The sequence below is a fragment of the Antedon bifida genome, chromosome 2 (genome assembly GCF_963402885.1).
Source record: "Antedon bifida chromosome 2, ecAntBifi1.1, whole genome shotgun sequence".
In the NCBI taxonomy this organism is placed as follows: Eukaryota; Metazoa; Echinodermata; class Crinoidea; order Comatulida; family Antedonidae; genus Antedon; species Antedon bifida.
This window is the reverse complement of record NC_136227.1, coordinates 1,887,000-1,908,023: the sequence shown is the minus strand read 5'-3', so window position 1 is coordinate 1,908,023 and position 21,024 is coordinate 1,887,000. Positions and strand designations below refer to the sequence as shown.

The window sequence follows — 21,024 nt, the reverse complement described above, 5'->3', positions numbered from 1 at the left end:
ACTGCTGCTTGCTTTAGCTTCTGATTGAGTAGTCCTAATGGGACGTAGCGGGCTAGAGCAGCAGCATGAAAAAAAAATCATACAAAGACTAAATAATTAAACAGTTATGGAATAGCAGAGGATAACCCTTTAAGCAGGGAAGCTTGTTTCAGAAGGGGTCAGTTATATACTACAATTTACATTACTTTAATTAATAGATGAAATAACAATTTAGTATTTTATTTTATTTATTTTTACAAATGAATATACAGTACCCTTTTTATTAGTTCGAAAACATTATTTATATTTACAAAATAGTTTACAAAGTGTCTCCAGCAACCACAGAGGTTCTCTACGTTTCATATTATTATTTCAATTTATTACAACAATCTTGATTATTTAATAAAGACTAATGCAATAAGAAGTTATGTTAAAAAAAAAACAAAAAAAAAAAAAACTCCAGTCGATATTTATTTAAAATGTAAATTAGTCTCATAATGACCAGACCTACTACAAACTACTTAAAATGTAATGAAATTATACGCTTTTGTAGCAATAATATACATTGCATAAAATATAATAAAAAACTGCTATACAAACTTTGCAATAATTACAATTATATTTATTATTATTATATTTATTTATTTAAAATGTGTATTGGCCTCATAATGACCAGACATTACGTTTTTGTAGCAATAATATAAAATATAATAAAAACTGCTGTACAAACATTGTAATAATTATTATTATATTGATGTAAAATGTGTATTAGCCTCATAATGACTAGACCTACTACAAGCTACTTAAAATGTAATGACATTACGTTTTTGTAGCAATAATATAAAATATAATAAAAACTGCTATATAAACATTGCAGTAATTATTATTATTATATATATAGCTAATCAATCAAATTCAGTTTTTTTTTTAATTTTGCATTTCTATTTAATGCTTTTTTTAATACATTAGAAAACCAACGTGTCAATGATATTTTTAATTTAATGTTCTATTTTCATTTCTTTCCTCAATGTATATTAAAAATCCAATTCATTTATTTGACAAGAACGCGCTAGTTATTATAGAGGGCGCTTTATCACTATCAACAAAATAAACAAAAGTAGTATTTTGTTGTGGTACGGTGGGTGTGTGTGTACAGTACAGGTAAGGTACACTGCAGGTACAGGTACGTCCCCTCAAGGTCAAGGTAAAGATGGCAGAATGTCCTGAAAGAAAAAGACTAAAGGAATCAGAAACACGCACGAAAAACTGGAAACGATGGGGTCCGTATTTGTCCGAACGTCAGTGGGGAACCGTACGAGAAGATTACTCTCCCAATGGCGAATGGTAGGTGTCTTTAAAATTTGCAAGGCAGCCACACACATACAGAATTGTGCTTACTCACTCAATGAGTCTGTACTTTAATGGTCTGGTAGGCAAAAAGATAAATATAGCTTGATGTATTCTAAAATTTTATCAGGAGCTGCATGCCCAGTTCTAAATCTTTTGGTTTAATGTGAAAGGGGAAATGGAGAGATGCTATATTGATTGGAGTGGTGGGAGAGGTGGATGGTAGAGGGGGGGAGGGGGTGTGGGTTGGTCATTGGTACCAGTGGAAACCATCGTAATGAATAACATTCAGATATCGGCAAACCTCAAACACTTCCATATAATAAATTACTACAAACAGTAAAAATCAGAAGGGGTGCACTGCTTGCGCCCCCAAACCCCCTTTTTTTTTGACCGCTAAAGTATCAACTATTTTTAATATATTTTTGGCAGAATATTGATATTATATCTTAGCTCTCCCCTGTCCCAGATCCACCCTTAAAAAACATTGAACACTATTAAATTTATCCTTATCCATATTTAATTATAATTTAATTTCAGTATTTTTGTTGAACTTTCACTCTTCCCTTATTTCACATTGTCAAAACCTCATCAAGTTTATCAATACCATTTGTTTAAAACAATAACAACTTTCAATTATTTTATTGAATAAGGAAATAACATTATTTATTTAATAAATATAACACGTCCCTTCAGACTGTTTGTATGATAGTTCCTGTTGAACAAACTTTGCCCTGCCTCTATTCTATGTACAGTAATTTTAAAACCATGCATTATGTGTACTTCCTCGTGCCTATTGTTATCCTATTCTTTCCTTGTTATCCATCTCTCAGTTAATGCTGTATTGTTTGAGATCAAACCACCACATATTTCTAACAATTGACTCCACTTACTTTTGCTTCAGGGAATTTGGAACTTAATTTTTCCTATAGATATTAATTGTGATTACATTGTGCTAATGGTATATGAACCTCATACAACGTTCGACACAAATAAGTTATCCTTCTAACTATACAATCATTTCAATCTGAAGTTTTACAAATCATAAACTATGGCATGCTGTTCCAGACTAATATGAAGTCTATTTGACCAGTAACCAGTCACAACAATAAATAATGATAAATCTGTAAAATATACAAAAAAAACAAAACATTGTTTTAATTCCCTGACACATATTTAATCCCTTCACACTGACCTTTTCACTCAAACTCTCATTCTAACCATATCTCCATACAGTTAGCTGTTCATACTGTGATTCAAATTAATTATATTACAAAATCGATGGAAAGAAATCCATTATGGGTATTTCGATGCCTGCAGGGTTGTACTGCCGCAATTTAGTAATTTCTATCAGACTGGGAATTGCAATTGTAAAATACAATTTATACATAATGTATAAGGCTTTCTTTGAATAAAATGTATATGTAAATAAAGATTATATATTCCCCCTTATATCTAAGTATAAGTTGTATGTAATAGAATTAGTTCTTATGCAATATGATGGCATTTAATATCATCTGAAAACCTCTAACTTTTTATATATAAATATTTCATACAATAATGAATTTTGTTTTTATTTCTCTCTAGTTGGGATTACTTCCCCCACGATGATGCCCGCGCTAGAGCGTACAGGTGGGGAGAAGATGGCCTTATGGGTATCACAGACCGAGAATGTCGCATGTGTTTTTGTATCGCCCTCTGGAATGGAGAAGATACCATTTTGAAAGAACGACTCTTTGGTCTTACTGGTGAGTTGCTTTTGTAGCTTTTGCAAATTTTAGAAAAGATAAAAATACAAATCTATAATAAAATGAAAAAAATATTTTATATTTTTATTTCTGTAGATAACAACTAACTTGAATTTATGTAGAATTTTGATTAAAATATTTAATGTACTTTATGCTCTACAAACAACACACTTCAGTAAAATGATACATGTATGCACACATTAGCGCAACTAGACTATGCAGCTATTGAGTCCAAAAGTCATTCTACACCATGCTAATATGTTTCTGAGGGTTTGCAGAATGACTTTTTGACTTGATAGCTGCGAGTAGTCTAGTGAAGAATAAATGTGTTATGTATAACTTTCATGTTTGCATTCTAGGCCCACAAGGGAACCATGGAGAGGACGTAAAAGAGTGTTATTATTACCTTGATTCTACCCCAACACACTCGTACATGAAGGCTCTGTATAAGTACCCACAGACAGCATACCCCTACGCGCACATAGTTGAAGAGAACGCTAGACGTGGAGTGGAACAACCAGAGTTTGAATTGGAAGATACAGGTAAGGTTTTGTAATAAGGTTGGAAAAGTTTATTTTTCTTGACTCAACACAACACATTTGTTTTGTATCTCCTCTGTATTTTATAATATAATTATTATTGATATTTATTGAAATTCAACATCCAAATTACTAGAACATTGCAGCAAAAAATGCTGAATTGAGTTCTATTTAAGCCATATGTTTTAGGCGAGTGACAATATTTTATTTTTACCAAATTGTTATTATAATCACATTAAATTGATTAATGAGTATATTATTTATTATTTAAACTCTGTCTACACTATCAAACTAGTTTGACAAAAAAAGTGTGATGTACCCAAATATGGTAGTGATATACCCAAATATGGTTATGATATGACATCATCATGTCCATATATGGGCACATCACATTCTTTTTTGGTCATGTGCCTATTTAAGCCATATGTTTACGTAAGTGACAATATTTCAGTTTTACCAAATATTAATCACATTAAAATGATTAATGGGTATATTATTTATTATTTATATATAATTGTGTGTTTTTTTAACAAATCAATAAGTATTAATATTTATATTTAAAGGTGTTTTCAATCAAAAAAAGTATTGGGATGTGTTTACCGAGTATGCGAAGAATGGACCAAATGACGTACTATGTCGCGTTACAGTCGCTAACCGGGGACCAGACCCAGCCACAATTCACGTTCTTCCACAGTTATGGTATCGTAACACGTGGATTTGGGGTTGTACGCATGAAGGATGTACAATGAAACCTAAAATGGCGATGCAGAAAGACGGAAAGGTTCTCTGCTCTCATGAAAGCCTCAGTAAGTTTACATTTAATTTGTTTGTATTGAAAATACAGTAGAACTGAACTCCTATTAAGCTCTATCCACACTATCAAACTTTATGTGACGTGCCCAAATATGGACATGATGATGTCATATCACTACCATATTTGGGCACATCACACTTTTTTGTCAAACTAGTTTGATAGTGTAGACAAAGCTTTAGACAGGAGCCAACAAAGTGTCCATTGAATAGAAGTTGGCCCTTGTTCATTTCACAGGAAAGTGTGCCAAAGTAATAATAGGGTTTCTTCTGAATAGAGGTGTTCTAAAGGAAGGGGGCTCTACTGTATAAACAATTTACATTACACTTACAGAATTTCTTAGTTAAATATGCAGTACCTTGCAGTGATTTCTATAACCATCATCTTCAAATCTCATCTGAAGGATGTTGCGACTATTCACTGTAGAAGAAGCCTTTAATGAGAAATTACTACTAAATTTTTTATTTATTTTTTTATTTTTGCATTATGGTCCTTGGTCCTTTCATTTAAGCTTACTAGATATGTGTCCAGATGGCAACAAACCTCATGTTTTTGTTTGAAAAGCTTACTAGATGTGTGTTCAGATGGCAACAAACCTCATGTCTTTATTTTAAATAATGATAATAACCAATTGAGCATTTTTCTTTTTTCAAAACAGAGAAGTTTTACTATGTGTGCGACGCTGGGCCAGATGGGAACAAGCCTAAAGTTCTTTTCACAGAAAACGAAACAAATATGGAACGCCTTTACAGTGTTGACCACTACACAAAGTTTTTCAGAGATGCATTCCATCGCTATGTCATAGAAGGTATTGTTACAATTATATTGTTGTACAGTCGACTCTCCCAATACCAGATTTTTTTCGGGGTCCAAAAGGACCTAAATTCCATTTTACCATTAAAAACATATTCCGAATACCAGATTTTCCGGAAAACCAAACGTATTTGGTCAGCCTAAAGTTGTCCGGTATTGGTAGAGTTGTATTGCCTAAAATGTGACCCATTATAAAACCATATGATATTACATTATGTTCCAATAAAACACAACACAGAATATTTTTCCTATCAAAACAATCGCATTAAAATTACAATATATAATTTACATATTGCAGCAAAATTGGAAAAACATGTATTTATACATAGTAATTACTACTAATGTAAGACTAGATACCTTAGTGTATATCTACAACTGGGTCAATATATTAATCTAGTGTGTATCCACCCTAAAGGCAAAAGCAAAGTTTTTGTAAAATGAAATGCACTAAAGTCTTCTGTACTTTTTAAAGTAATTTTTAATTAACGTTTGTTGGAAATGACAAGAAACTAATCTATCAGTGCAAATAACATGTCGGTATTTTTTATGTCTTCAAACTTTATATTAATATTCCAGCTATGCCTGAAGCAATAAAGCAACCTATCATACAAAATAGGATTAAATCATTCACCTATTAAATCTGAATCCTGCTTTCTGAGAATTAATTTCCATTGTTTTCGTTTTTATTTACATCTAATTATTTATTGTTATATTTATATTTAAATGTATGCAAAGTCAAATACCTTATTTAATTGATTAATTTAAATATTTGAGTCTGCGTCTTTCAACTGAAATACTCAGTAACGTTAGAAATTTATCAAATATAATGCATGACACAACAAATTAGCAAAAGAATAAATAAGTGAGTATGTTTTGTAGACAGCTATAAATATATATATATAAATCCAAAGGCAAATTACGGAAAAAATGACAATGCTGTGGGTATACCAGTGTCTGGATCTCAGTGGAGATACAAATAAAATAAGCTAAATCAAAATGATAAAGTAAAACAGCCAGACAAATTTGCAGAGCTTTCGGGCAACACTAGCTCTTCATCAATGCAATGAGAGTATAGAATTGAGAATATAAAGCACATAAAAAATATTGCATACATTTGATTCTTTCAGATGAAGTTAGTGCCGTTGATGCAAGGCAAAGAGGAACAAAATGCGCTCCTCTTTATAAATTAGAGGTGCCAGCAGGTGCAGAGCGTACCGTTAAGGTGCGGTTTATGGCCATAGATGAGGACCCTGGAGAAGGAGTGTATTTTGGGGAGGCATTTGATAAAATCTTCAAAGATAGAATTCAAGAGGCAGATGACTTTTACTCAAAGGTATTGTGCAAGTCAATTGATTGAACTCATGATTTCCAACATGGTAGGCCAAACATGCTAGGCCAAACATGCTAGGCCAAACATGCAATGTGAAAAGAACCATTTCCCATTCCAGCATCCCTTTCTTTACCCCTTTGAAATACAACTTAATATCAGATCATCAACTTAATAATGTTGTCATTGTAATGATAGCATAATATGCTATCATTACAATGACATCACTCTATACTTACAATATCATAGCCTTAACTATATTATAGTTAAGGCTATGATATTGTAAGTATAGAGTGAGCCCTCTATAGTTAGTGTACAGTTGAGTGAGCAATGCCTCATAGCATCACTTGATGTAGGAGAACCAAGATGGTTGAGATGTAATAAATGAAACACTAATCAAGTCACGACTACTACCTGTGTTATTAATCAAACAAGTAACATTACAGTCATAAATATTATTTATTCATTTTTCATAACAATGCAATTGATTGTTGGCTAAATAACCATCATTTAAGGAAAAAACATAATTTTACAAATTCAAACAAACAATAATGACGGAATGTGTGTATGAAAACTTGTATATTTCAGATAATTCCAAGTTGCAATAAAGAACAGTACAGAGTAGCCAGACAGGCGTATGCTAGCCTTCTGTGGAGTAAACAATTCTACCATTACATCGTCAAGGATTGGTTGAACGGAGACAAAGACCAACCCACGCCACCTGAGAGTCGTCTGCAAGGAAGGAATACCGAGTGGAAACATCTCTTTAATAGAGATGTTGTCTCAATGCCTGACAAATGGGAATATCCATGGGTAATTTATTTAAAATACATTTTTTGAAAATATTTGAGTGTAGTCCCAAATTTCGTATTCCAGGCCCCTGCTGCTATAAAAAGTGAACTTATGTTCTCTAGAAACCACTAAAATGAAGATTGTAGGCCAACACAGATAGCACTGTAAGACGTGACCAGACGAGTCACCTTGCCAGGAGAAATTTGAACATTTTTAATGTCACCTTAAAACTAGTTGTCTCTAGTGAGTCAAGTCTAGAAAAGAAGTTTTGAAGGGGCTTGCTTTGCGACGCTGCCTGAGTTGGCCTTTAGTGGTTTGGATTTTTTGTCCTGTAAAGTGGATTTCCATCTCTCTAGTGGACAATCTTACTCTTGGCAATCCTTGATTGTTGTTGACTGAGATTTAGATCAGTATTACTGATCGAAAGTTTTGTTCGTTTTCTCGTTAGTCGTGTCAGTTGGCGGTGTTTGAATAGAATGTAGACTTAATTTTTAACAATTTTACTGTGATAATTTGTATCTTTTCTCACACTAAATCTATTTTCTTCTTTCAGTATGCTTCCTGGGACTTGGCATTTCACATGATTCCATTCGCACGGGTTGATCCAGATTTCGCCAAAGAACAACTGCTTCTTTTCCTCAGGGAATGGTACATGGCACCAAATGGCCAGGTAAAAAATCTGATATTTTAAAATTTTAATTCTGATATTAACAAGAAAACCTGCAAGCTTTGTGATTAATATTTCCATATTTCATAAATATTTATTTCTATTAATGGAGTTGTGGCTTGGTGGTTTGATGCTTGGCTACCAATCCAAGGGTCCTGGGTTCAAGTCCTGTTAGATTTTTTCTAATGACAAATTACAACTCCACTCCCAAAGACTTGTAATAAGACTTTGTCTTGTGAACAGGATTGCCACCTTTAAGGATAGTGAATGAATTTGCCTAAATATATATAATAAAAAAAATAACAATAACAAATTAAATTGTTGTTTAGATGCCAGCATATGAATTTGCCTTTGGAGACGTCAACCCTCCTGTGCATGCGTGGGCTGTCTTCCGCGTCTTCAAGATGACTGGCAAACGAGGGGAACGCGATCGGCCATTTCTAGCAAGATGTTTTCAGAAGTTGCTTCTCAACTTCACATGGTTAGTGCATTTTATTAGTTAGCTTTGTTACAAAGGTCTGAAAGACTTGACAATTAAGATAACAGCATATAACTTTCATTTTAAATTTAGGAGTTGAAAAATATTTATTTTTATTTTAGGTGGGTCAACAGAAAAGATCCAGATGGGAAAAATATCTTTTCAGGTGGATTTTTGGGTCTTGACAACATTGGAGTGTTTGATCGTTCACGACCATTACCTACTGGTGGAACTCTAGAACAGGTTGGTTAATTGTTAAAAACTGCAAATTTTAGTATTGTCATTTCTTGTCCGTTTATTAGCTTCTTAAGACAGCAATGACATTCTCTTTTCTTTTTGTGACAGGCTGATGGTACAGCATGGGTAGCATTCTTCTGTGTCGTCATGCTTGACATAGCCTTAGAGCTAGCCCGTACTGACCCAAGCTACGAGGACATGGCCAGTAAATTCTTTGAGCATTTTGTATCCATTGTTGATGCCATGAATCAGATGGCGGGAGGAGGAGGTAATTCTGGTTTAATATTCTAGGATTTCTAAAGCTCTGTCTACACTAGTTTCACAAAAAAAGGTGATGCGCCCAAATATGGTAGTGATATGACATTGTGTCCATATATGGGCACATCACATTTTTTAGTCACATAAAGTTTGATAGTGTAGACAGAGCTTAAGAGTTGGAATACATTTCATGTGAGACCTCATCAATCAAATAAGATGATTATAAACTCCTAAGTTTGTATTTTTTCTTGGACTCAATATTGATTTAATTTATAGGTCTTTGGGATAATAATGACGGTTTTTACTATGACGTTTTGCGTACTGATACGTGTACTCAACCAATGCGCATCAGGTCAATGGTAGGATTGGTACCGCTTTTTGCCTCTTTGACGTTAGATGAGGCTGTCACTTCCAAGATGCCTGGCTTTAATAAACGTCTTCAGTGGTTTATGAAGTACAGACCTGATTTGTCATCTCAGGTAAAAATCATTATTTTCCAATATTACTTACTTAGTCCGGGACATACCCGAACTTATATGATTAGATTCCTCCATAACTTCCTATCTGCCATTGTGACAGCCAGTTCATCGCTCTGCATACCATCATCCATCTCTAATACATCAATGTATGTGAGTGCTGGTCTTATTTTCCAATATTACAGATAACCAAAGACGGTGCCACGTTAGGTGTGTACAATTAACTCCCCCAATACCGGACAGGCTTTAATTGGCCAAATATATGTCTGATTTTCCTAAAACTCTGATATTCAGAATGTTTTTAACGGTAGAAAAAGGAATTATGAAGTCTGATATTGTTAGAGTTTCCAGTTTTCAGAGAGTTGGGAGAGTTGACTGTACTATTCTTGAATTATTAAACTAAATATCGGCTTTATTTTTTCATTACAGATTGCCTACATGACCTCTGATGGTGAAGTTTCTGGCAGACATCTCCTTGGTATTCCGGATAAAAAAAAGTTGAAAAAGGTCTTGGCCTACTTACTGGATGAGAATGAATTCCTCTCAAAGTATGGTATCCGATCTCTTTCAAAGGTAAAATATTCATGATTCAAGTTAGCAGAATTCTCTGAACGCAATACTATTATTTGTAATCCTTTCATTTCTCATAACATCAACATATTTATTAAACTGATTTTTCCTATTTGTAGGCTCATGCGGATAAACCATTTACGGTGAATGTTGGAGGAGAGGAGTACAAGGTTGATTATGTACCTGGTGAATCAAGTACCTATCTCTTTGGAGGTAATAGTAACTGGCGAGGCCCTATATGGCTTTGTGGTGAGTTATTACTGTTATTACTTTTCATTGACATCCATACTAAAGTGATATGAAATGATGATCAAATGATCTACTGGAGTTCCTTGGTTGTTGCCAGTTTTCTTTTGTACCAGTTTATTGATGAAACTTTCATTTTCTTAAGCTCTGTCTACACTATCTAACTAGTTTGACAAAAAAAGTGTGGTGTGCCCAAATATGGTAGTGATATGACATCATCATGTCCATATATGGGCACATCACATTTTTTTGTCGCTTAAAATTTGATAGTGTAGACAGAGCTTTACATACAAAGCGTGAATGTGTAGGAAGACTGACTGACTACATTGTGAGATATCTTGGTAGCATTTAAAACAACATGTCCTATGCAACAAACGCTGCTAGAGCTCTCCGCAGCTCTTTAGTACAGCTATAGTGCAGATTGTAGTTTAGGAGACAGCATTTTTTAAGACATTCTCTTGCCATTTTTAAAATTACATTTTCTGTAATAACTTTATCTTATGTCACTGTTGTCTATATTAATTTAAGAATTGTTGGTTTCTGTATTGTGTGTGTGACAATTGGAATTAATTGGCTGAATAAAAAAAATTGCCTTTCTTTGTAGTGAACTATTTGATAATCGAGGCACTGGAAAGATACGATTTCTTCTATGGAGAAGTATTCAAAGTGGAATGTCCAACAGGATCTGGTAACCTGATGCGATTGAAGGATTGCGCCAAAGAGATCTCTAGGCGACTCAGCTCACTGTTCCTACCCGATGAGAACGGGCGGCGGCCATGTCACGGAGAAAACGACATGTACAAGGACGATCCGAATTGGAAAGATCTCATTTTGTTTTATGAATATTTCCATGGTGATAATGGAAGAGGCTGTGGTGCAAGGTAAGTAAATGTATTAAGCTCTTTCTACACTATCAAACTAGTTTGAAAAGATGATGATGTGCCCAAATATGGTAGTGATATGCCTAAATATTTTAGTGATATGACATCATCGTGTCCATATATGGGCACATCATATTTTTTTGTCACATAAAGTTTGATAGTGTAGCTTAAGGTTGTTGTTAGCATTAGTCATACCTCCTTCTACAGTAGAACCCCCATTAAGGGGACACCTTCAGGACCTAAAAAAGTGTCCTTTAAAGAGATGTGTCCCTCAGTGGAGTAAAGCAAAGACTTGCAGCCCTGGTTTAGGAACGCTGGAGGCTTCAGGCGTTTTTAGCCCTTTTCAGCATATTTTAATGCCTGTTTTTTTCTCTGGGCACAGCTCAGAGGCCTCATAAGCTCTGGGGCCCCTGGGTTAGCCTGTGAGCGTTCATACTGTAGCTGTTACGCCACTGGTGTCCCCTGAATATAACTTGGCATATTTTCCAAAAAAATAATTAACAACTTAGGTTGTAACCTGGTTTGAGTAGTGTGAATTTTGTAGAAACCACTGAGAAATCTTTGAAGAACAACGTACAAACAAGAGCTCTGGTATTCAGAGTTGTTGATTTGCTTTTGTACTTAAACCAACCATAGTTTAGGCTATCCGCGTTTCATCTTCAATCAAATGCCAAAGACTAGGCCATACCAAACATTTTAGTGCTAGGGTGTAGATCAGTATAGATGGCGCACTCTACATGTGTGTTTTCCGTTGTGCAATATTTAGGTGTTGCTCAACAATTTGAGTGTACACCGTAGTACTTGTAGTTGTTGAAATGTGAGAAAATTATGCAAGGCATGTGACATCAAATCAACCAATCAAATGACTAGGATAAATTTGCAGTAGGTGTGTTTTAGCAGAGTTGTAAAATATTTATTTACAACACCCAGGTTTTAGTGTGTATTATTTGGGTACATCATGCCCTATATAACAATAACAATAGTTATAGTACTACTCAGCCTGCATTATGTCATGTTACAGTCATGTGACCGATCTGTGACCCATTTATTAGCTTTAAGCCGCAAACTTTTCATTTGTGGTGTTGTGAAACAAATTATCCTGAACTATAAACTCTGAATAGGCCTATAGTGAGAGTTTGTTATTGTGTTCACTAAAAGAACGCAGTAAGGGGTAGAACACATAGTGCTTCTTAGTTGGTAGGAATTTTTTTTCCCATAAGGTTTAAATACACCTGTCAAAAATCTTCAAATACCATGTAAAGCTCTGTCTACATTACAAACTTTATGTGACAAAAAAATTATTTTTTGACATGTTTGATAGTATAGACAAGGCTTTAGAATTTGTAAAATATTTGTTCGTGTTTTAATAATACTTTACCATATGCTTGATCATTACTGCTATTTTTTTCGGTCATTAACCTTCAGATCTGACAATGCAATCAAAACTTGTGTAGGATTTATTACACACAAATAAAAATACGCCAGCAAAAATTTATACAGTGGTCATTTTGAGTAGCCCCCTGACCTTTTGCCATCCCTCCGCTGTCATTTCACTCTTCCCTGTTAGTACAGACGAATTAACTGTTTTAATAGGGACTACCGATCAGGGCTTACAATACAAGTAAAAGCTTGTATCTTGTCCGGACATGACTAAATCCCCTTAAACCCTGTTTACACTAGGCGAATCACAAATTTGTTTGTTTGACGTTTTGTAATGAAATATTGCAATTCATAAAAGGAAGTTTAATTATTATATATTATGAAACTGAAAACTACTCATTTATGTTCTCTCAGTCTCACATCTATTTTTCCAATCATTATTTTATAATAATTATATAATAATTAAACAATTATAAAGGTGTTATTCACCTTTGTGGTCAAACAAAATGTAAATAAAACAGCAATTTATAATAATAATTAATTAATTACAGCATTAGAAAAAGTCCAAAGCGACTGAAAATTAACGATGTTTCTTTGGAAATATACGGTGGTTGTTGCCAAAATAATTCATTTTGTTCATTCTGTTTGTGTATGAAAAAGTTGATAAAACGAGGATAGAAAACAGAGGGTACACAATTATAAGTTTGATATAATTAAAAACAAACTCTAAAAAAGTGCCATTAAATAAATGTCTTAATATTGAGCTTTTTTATACTTTAATGTAATAGAACAGATTCATGAAAACATAAAAATGTGTTTGCCAGTGATTATTTGTGTGCCGGTTTTTTTAGATTGGCTTTGGTTATTTGGACTTGGGAAATAACTAATACCATTTGTATCCTATCCTAGTATCACATTTTTTTTGGGTCAACTCCATTCTTACTAAAAGTGAAACAGTAACATTTCATAAAGGAAATTGGAGTTGGGGAAGTCCCAAAAAAGTTTTTTCAGTTTGTGGAATTTCCATGTCTTGTGTAATAAAACAGTAGTGGTAGGTTAGCAATAGATCTCCAGATTCCTTTACTATTATTCTTTGTATATGTTTTAGTTTCACATTGTAAGTGGTGTATACTTTAAATAATATTAACAGGGAAATTGAAACTTGGAAACTATAAAGTTAAATAAGATAAATAAGGAAGAGTTATTTTAAAAAAAACCTTAAAAATGTATTGTCCCCCTGAAAAATATTTTTTTACTTTTTTTGTTGTTGAATACGCCATTTTAATGTCACATAATAGTTATCCACTTTGACCCAAATTTGGAGCTAAACAAAATTTATTTACTTAAAATTATTTGTTCAACGGACATTAATTCTAAATTAATTTCAATTTTATTTAATTTGTGTTTTAGCCATCAAACTGGTTGGACGGCTGTTGTAGTTAACTGCTTGGAGCGAGTGTGCAGTTCATAAAGTGGTCATAGGTCACAGGTCAGGTCATACTCCACCTGAATACTAGATTGGAAGCAGCTATACACATAAAACTAATGGTGAAAAAAATAAGTTAAAAAATGTAGTGGTACGTTACTATAGGGATGGATTTAGAGATAGAGAGGCTGTACCAGTTCCATTCCCCCTATTTTTTTTAAGGTGAAAAAAGAGGAAAAAGATGTACCCCCTTGGTTTATCACACCGCGTCGTTAATAGGGACTTGTTCCTTTTTCATAGTCTTCTTATATCTTTTGGAGGAAATAAATATATTATATCATATCATTAGTAAAAAACATTCGCTAAATACAGTAACAACTTATTAGCCGATTTTGGTACTGTATCTAAATTTGTCAAGTAGTATTATATACAAATGTCATTGATCTAATCTTCCCTGGTACAGGTACCACATGTGATCGTGTATTAAGGAATTTGTCTATGATACGGTGTAATATTGTCTTATGGTGTAGATACAGCACTGAGGTCGAATAGGTTGAATTTATCGTCTTTTTAAAGTATATCCTAGTGATTCAAATAGTTTTGATTCTATAAACTAAAAACAAAACAGAAAGTGTAGTTCAAAATTGTAACCGTAATAAACAGGATTTAGAAAAAAGCTAGCCTTTGTCGGCTTGCCATATTAGGATTTAAAACAAAAACGATTATTAGTGGTTGTTCTTTTCCTGATTTGGAAGTATTGTCTTGTGACACCTGTGTCACGTAAAGGGGAATTCCTATTGTTTTATATTTTGATTGGCTAGCTTCCTTATTAGGCCTATATAAACCTCGATGCTTTGCTTCCTGCATTCACCTCCTGGCTTCCACACACGCGTCGTATTTTCTATAATATTGTCTAAATACGTTGAAATAAATATACAATGGGAGATATTTGCGAGAAAATGTTGAATCGAGCAGAAACAGAAGCAGGACAAATTGGAGATGGGGCTATAAAGAAAGTTGGAGACGAAGCCGAGAAAAAGGTCGTTAGCAAAATTGATGATGCTATCCATAAGACAACGCATAAAGTGAACGATAAGACTTCGAAAGAACTACTAGATGGAGATTGGTGTGTTCACAAGCAAGGTGATGGTGACGTGTCGTTTACTAAAGTTGAACAGTGCGAAGGCGGCGTTCACAGATTGGCAAACTGTGACACCTTCGTACTGAAATGTTCCGACGGTAAAGATCTGAAAATCGACAAACAGTGTTCAAGGTGTAAGAAACACATGATGGTGAAAAATTAATCAGAAACTCTTTATAACTTTAAATCAAGAATTTATAAGAAGAATGTTCGACATCGATATGTTAATATTTCTCAAGATACTGTCGGCCCGATCTCCGACATTGTTTGCAACAAACTTCCAAACTTTTTCTAATCTTAAAATTATTATTCCGCTTTCGTGTGTATGTAAACTAAACTGTACATCAATGATGTAAAGCTGTCTGTCGGACCAGCTTATGTCTGACCAGATTCTATCGGAGCCAGCTTATGTCCGGCCAGCTTCTGTCCGGCCAGTTTATGTCGGAGCAGCTTATGTCGGAGCAGCTTCTGTCGGACCAGCTTCTGTCGGACCAGCTTCTGTCGGACCAGCTGTTGTCGGACCATTTTAAGAGGTTTGACAAATTGATATAAGGAGAGATACAATGAAATGGCGATGGACCGGACCTGAACAGTAACTTTTTTCTCACAAAATATTGTTTTCTTTTAATAATTGGAAAAACAACAAAACTGTAATCTGCTTTTTTTTTTTTTTATATATACCGGTAATTTAGTAGAAACATGTTATTGTGCAATTTTGTTAAACTAATTCGACCAATATGACGTCATTAATTGACCAAACATAATGGACTAAACATAAAGGCCAATTTACACAGACAGTAACGGTAAATGGTGAGCGTAAAACACTATTTACAAAAAAGGAGTGGTCGGGTGGTTAAGGGAAACCCCGTTTTTTTATAAATTTGTGGAAAATTACCACTTGATCTGTATTGGTTTTGATGGTTTAGAGAATTACTACTGTGATTAAAAAATGTTCAACAGAAAAATGTTGAGGAGAAGCACAGAACAAACTTATTTGACATTTTGCACAAACAACATTTGTATTTTGGTGAATAGGGTAGTAAATTATATAATTGTAACAACAGGGTTTTTTTATAGAAAATATTCTAAAAATATATAAGAATATATAGAGTATAGATAATAATACTGTTTAGTTGTTTACTTTTTTGTATGACATAGAGACAGTACTTATATAAATAGCTTTTATATAATATACATTAGTGTAGTTTATAATAAATAAAATTGAGGCGATGTCAGCATTGTTTACTTTGTGTTATGTTGCATAGGACGTAAACGTAGCGCAAGCGTGTTGACCAATGACAAGCGAGAGTTCGAATAATCCATCGCTTGTGATTCAACAACTCACTTAAGCTTGGTTCCAACTAGGACGTAAACGCAACGCAAGCGTGTTGACCAATGACAAGCGAGTTCGAATAATTCATCGTCTGTGATTGGTCAAATCACTTACGTTGCATTACGTCCTTGCGTTGCGTCTCAAGTGGAAACCAAGCATTACGTTGCGTTACGTCCTTGCGTTGCGTCTCTAGTGGGAACCAACCAAGCATTACAGAACATTTTGTGAAAGGCAATGAGCTATGGAGATAATAATCTGTTTATGTTAGCCTACGTCTCGTATGGCTCAACATACATCGAAGTAATAGTGCAAACCTGGCCTAAATGACACTTTTTTTAATTTGAACATTTAATCATCTGGGACCTGCTCAAGTCGAGTTAATTTATAAATCAACGTTGGTTTGACCAATTTTACCGGAATTTACCTTAATTCATGACCATTTGGACTACCGACTACCACAATTTGATATAAATAGTAAATAATAATACAATTACCACTTCCTCTACATTGCCAAAGACAAGGAAATGGTAAAGGTTCATTGCCAAAGACAAGGAAATAATAAAGGTTCATTTACGGGTACCAGAGAGAAGTTGACTTAATTTCAAAGAAAATGAAACAAATAATACTCTAGATCGTGCACGGATCTATACATTTTATATATGGGGCGTTAAATAAATAAGGAAGTAAAGGAAAGAAAAATAAAATAATAATACTCTATTTTATCAATATTTTTCTAACAGTGTGGGATATGTATACATAATAATTTTACCGGAATTTACCTTAATTCATGACCATTTGAACTACCGACTACCACAATTTGATATAAATAGTAAATAATAATACAATTACCACTTCCTCTACATTGCCAAAGACAAGGAAATAATAAAGGTTCATTTACGGGTACCAGAGAGAAGTTGACTTAATTTCAAAGAAAATGAAACAAATAATACTCTATATCGTGCACGGATCTATACATTTTATATATGGGGCGTTAAATAAATAAGGAAGTAAAGGAAAGAAAAATAAAATAATAATACTCTATTTTATCAATATTTTTCTAACAGTGTGGGATATGTATACATAATAAGTATTTGTTTATTGAGATGTAAAAATAACACTGCTTATTTCACAAAATCGATACACGATGGGGCCCACGCAGGGCGAAAAAGGAAACAAGTTGGGTCATAGGTTAGAAACTACATTGGCCTAACCTAATTTTCGGCCATGATTCGATGGTATAACGTGGTTCAGCGGTAAATATCCTGTACGTCCGAACGGCGCTTGATGTGCCTCGGGGCCTAGTTGAAAATAAGCGCTTATTTTTTACTATCCGAACACGCTCTTAGTTGCCGGACTCGGACAAGAGTACAGTACATTGCACTGCTCATTTCTAATTAACCCTCAATAGTTAATCATTAACTTTGCTTTGGTTTTACCAGCATCTGTTTTGAAAATTCCACAATCAGATACTGACAATATAGGCCTACCTTTAGCAGAAAATCAACTGAATAATTTCAGATAAAGAAAATACGAGGGTCTTTCTCAAAATGTATTCTGTCTCTAGATACCGTCCTCATTAGTTCGACACCGACCAGAGGTGAATGAACAAAAGAACATGCCAGAATTTGTTTTGGCCCTCTGCATTATATAGGCCTACGTATTGTTATATCGAGTGAAAATGTCGACAAGACTGTTCTCTTTCCTGGTTTTACAATAATGGATAACATTCGTATAAAATACGTCTATGTCATTCATGAATTTATTAATTTGATTGAATTTTTTTTCGTGATCTTAACAAAATCCCTTTTTTTTGTGCCGTAGTGCATTTAACCTCTATGTTAACAACTTGAAGTGCCCACTTAAAAACAACTGTTTACAATTCTGTTTAAAATCTCCTTTTAATTAAACGATTCGTGATGATCCTCATTTGTACTACAGATGTTAAAGGAAGTTGGACAAACAAACTATTGGATAATATATTAACATTATTTCAACTGGATAATATATCAATATTAGTTCAACAAAATGGCAGGGTGTTTTGGACCAGGTTTTATGGAAGCGATTACGTCGACTTTGGAGCGTATTGGAAAAAAGTTAGGAAAACAACTGGAAAAGACTGGCGAAGAGCTGATAAATGAGGTCGAAGACCAGATAAAAGAAGCAAGAAAAGAACTGGTAAAGACTGTTGAAGAAGTAGGCCATCATGTAGTGGAGGAAATAGAGGAAGCTGTTAAGCACGTGACTGAAGATTTAGAGAAAGATTTGGATGAAACTCGCAAACATGTGGAAGAAGAGCTGCATCACGTGGCATGCCATTTAGAAGGAGACGTTGAAGGTGTCATCAAACATGTGGAAGAAGATATGGAGAAAAAGGTGGAGGCAGCCAAGAAAGCTGTTCATCAGATTGCAGTCAAAGGTGAAGAGACCGTGAAGCACATGGAAGAAGATTTGGTAAAACATATTGATAAAACTTTACACGAAGTTGAAGAGCATGTTGTTAAGCCGATTGAAGAAGCTGTGAAGAATGTAGAGAAGACAGTCGAGCACGCAGTGGAAGAAACAACTGGAAAGCATGAAGATAAAACAGTCGAACACACAGTGGAAGAAACAACTGATGGAAAGCATGAAGGATAATAAAGATACATTCTTTGTGCAAAGACTTGTGTACTTTAATACAAATGATTTCATGGTTGCATTAATCAACTACAAGTCTGAGGATATAAAGCAACGATGAATAACTTCTGTATTATGATTTCGTTTGTGTGCTGATATGATTATTATTATAATGTGGTGCTATATTGATTTGGTTATATCATTTGGGGAGCTTCATTGTGAAAATGGTTCATCTGTCTCATTTTCAATCTTGATCATTTTTAGGATACCTCATGGAATTTTCTTTTTGTGTGTAAAGAGATATGGAATATTTAAAGCAACCATTATTAGTATACTGTATCTATATATATATATATCTGTTATTCTTTATTATTTACATCATATTATATATCTACACATGTTTATTTTTTGGGAATATGAACTCTTATTAAACAGTAGTACACAACTTGTATACATAATATCGTAAACAAGTAATAGCCGTGTTTTGATTATAGAAATTAGAAGGGAAACTTAAAATTGCATGTCGGTATACTTCCTAAATTGATTTGATACTATTCTATGGTAGGAAACTTGTTTTGAATGCAATTTAAACAAACATTCATAACGTTGTATTTTTGCTAAAGCTTGATTCCCACTAGGACGTAACACAAAAACGTAACGCAACGCAAGGACGTAACGCAACGCAAGGACGTAACGCAACGCCGTAACGCAACGCAAAGTGATTTGACCAATCTCAAGCGATGGATTATTCGAACAGTCGCGTCAACCTGCTTGTATTGCGCTTACGTCCTTGCGTTGCGTCCTAGTGGGAACCAAGCCTAAGGGCCTGTTTCTGCTGCCAAGTAAATACCGTTTTAACGTTTGTTCGTGTATATTATTGTAGCGTTGTAGCTTTGATTAAGCTTGTTGCCTCCTTTTAGTGATTAATATGTTGCCTTCTGTTGCCTCCTAGTCATAATACTTTAATCCTAGACTGAAATTCTTCTAATGCCATGTATGTATAGCAATTTCTGTGATGGTTTTTCTTGGAACCGATTGTCACCTTACTAGTAATTTGGAAGTGTATAGTGGAGCTGTAGCTTGGTGGTTAACATGCTTGCCTTCCAATCCCATGATCCAGGGTTCAATCCTGACCTAGTGCCAAGGTTGTAACTCACGACTCTTTCAACTCCACTCCCTAAGCCTCAAATGAGACTTAGTTTGAAAAAAAGAGTATAATTCATAAGCTATTATAAAATGATTATGATGTTCGATACAACATTTGTAAAAAACAATACATAGTTTTCATAACGATTGTTAGGGATATAAACTATACGGATATGATTTTATTATTTAGTAGCTGATTCTATAAGGAAATTAAAATTATATACAATATACTACATTTACGCAATATATTACGTATGGTGTCGTAATCAAGCATAATAGTGAAACTATTTTATGTTTACTTTAGGCCTATGCTGTTTATTTAGTGTCAGGTATTTACTTAGGTAAAGGTAAAAAGGTTCCGTATTCAATTCTGAACATGGGGTAATTAGCTGTTAGGAGCGGTCAGTTCCCGTTATTAGACATTCTGATTGGCTGGTTTCCATCTTAAATAGTCGCGAAACTTGCCTTTTTTAATCAGTTTAGGACTTGGCTTAGCTTCACAAGACCAGGTTATATCCTTCGATATATTTCCATACATTGCTGCCTAAGTATCGTACGTTAAAGTATATAATTATAATCATGGGAGATGTGCTAGGAAAATGCATGAAAGGAGCAGAAGAGAAGGCAAAAGAGAAGGCAAAAGAGAAGGCAGAAGAGAAAGCAGAAGAGCTTGTAGATTATGCTATAGATAAAGCTATAGACGAAGTCACGGATAAGATCGTTAGCGCTTTTCAAAAGACAACGCATAAAGTGGACGATAAGACTTCGAAAGAACTGCTAGATGGAGATTGGTGCCTTCACAAGCAAGGTGATGGT

General features: G+C 34.2%; 2 protein-coding genes across 2 annotated transcripts in view; one reads left to right on the top strand and one right to left on the bottom strand.

Moving 5' to 3' along the window:
- The window catches only part of LOC144835715 (copper-transporting ATPase 2-like), a 142,685-nt gene that overhangs the window by 15,044 nt on the left and 106,617 nt on the right, over positions 1 to 21,024 (bottom strand). The gene's annotated exons all lie outside the window — the stretch shown is intronic.
- LOC144835724 (uncharacterized) lies at positions 1,121 to 16,351 on the top strand. Its single transcript, XM_078690803.1, has 16 exons — positions 1,121 to 1,323; positions 2,914 to 3,074; positions 3,434 to 3,616; positions 4,177 to 4,419; positions 5,083 to 5,232; positions 6,365 to 6,570; positions 7,153 to 7,377; positions 7,910 to 8,026; positions 8,353 to 8,504; positions 8,624 to 8,744; positions 8,847 to 9,006; positions 9,273 to 9,475; positions 9,902 to 10,045; positions 10,162 to 10,291; positions 10,893 to 11,169; positions 13,960 to 16,351. The coding sequence occupies exons 1-16, from the start codon at positions 1,190 to 1,192 to the stop codon at positions 14,018 to 14,020; spliced, it is 2,667 nt and encodes an 888-aa protein (XP_078546929.1). The 5' UTR covers positions 1,121 to 1,189; the 3' UTR covers positions 14,021 to 16,351.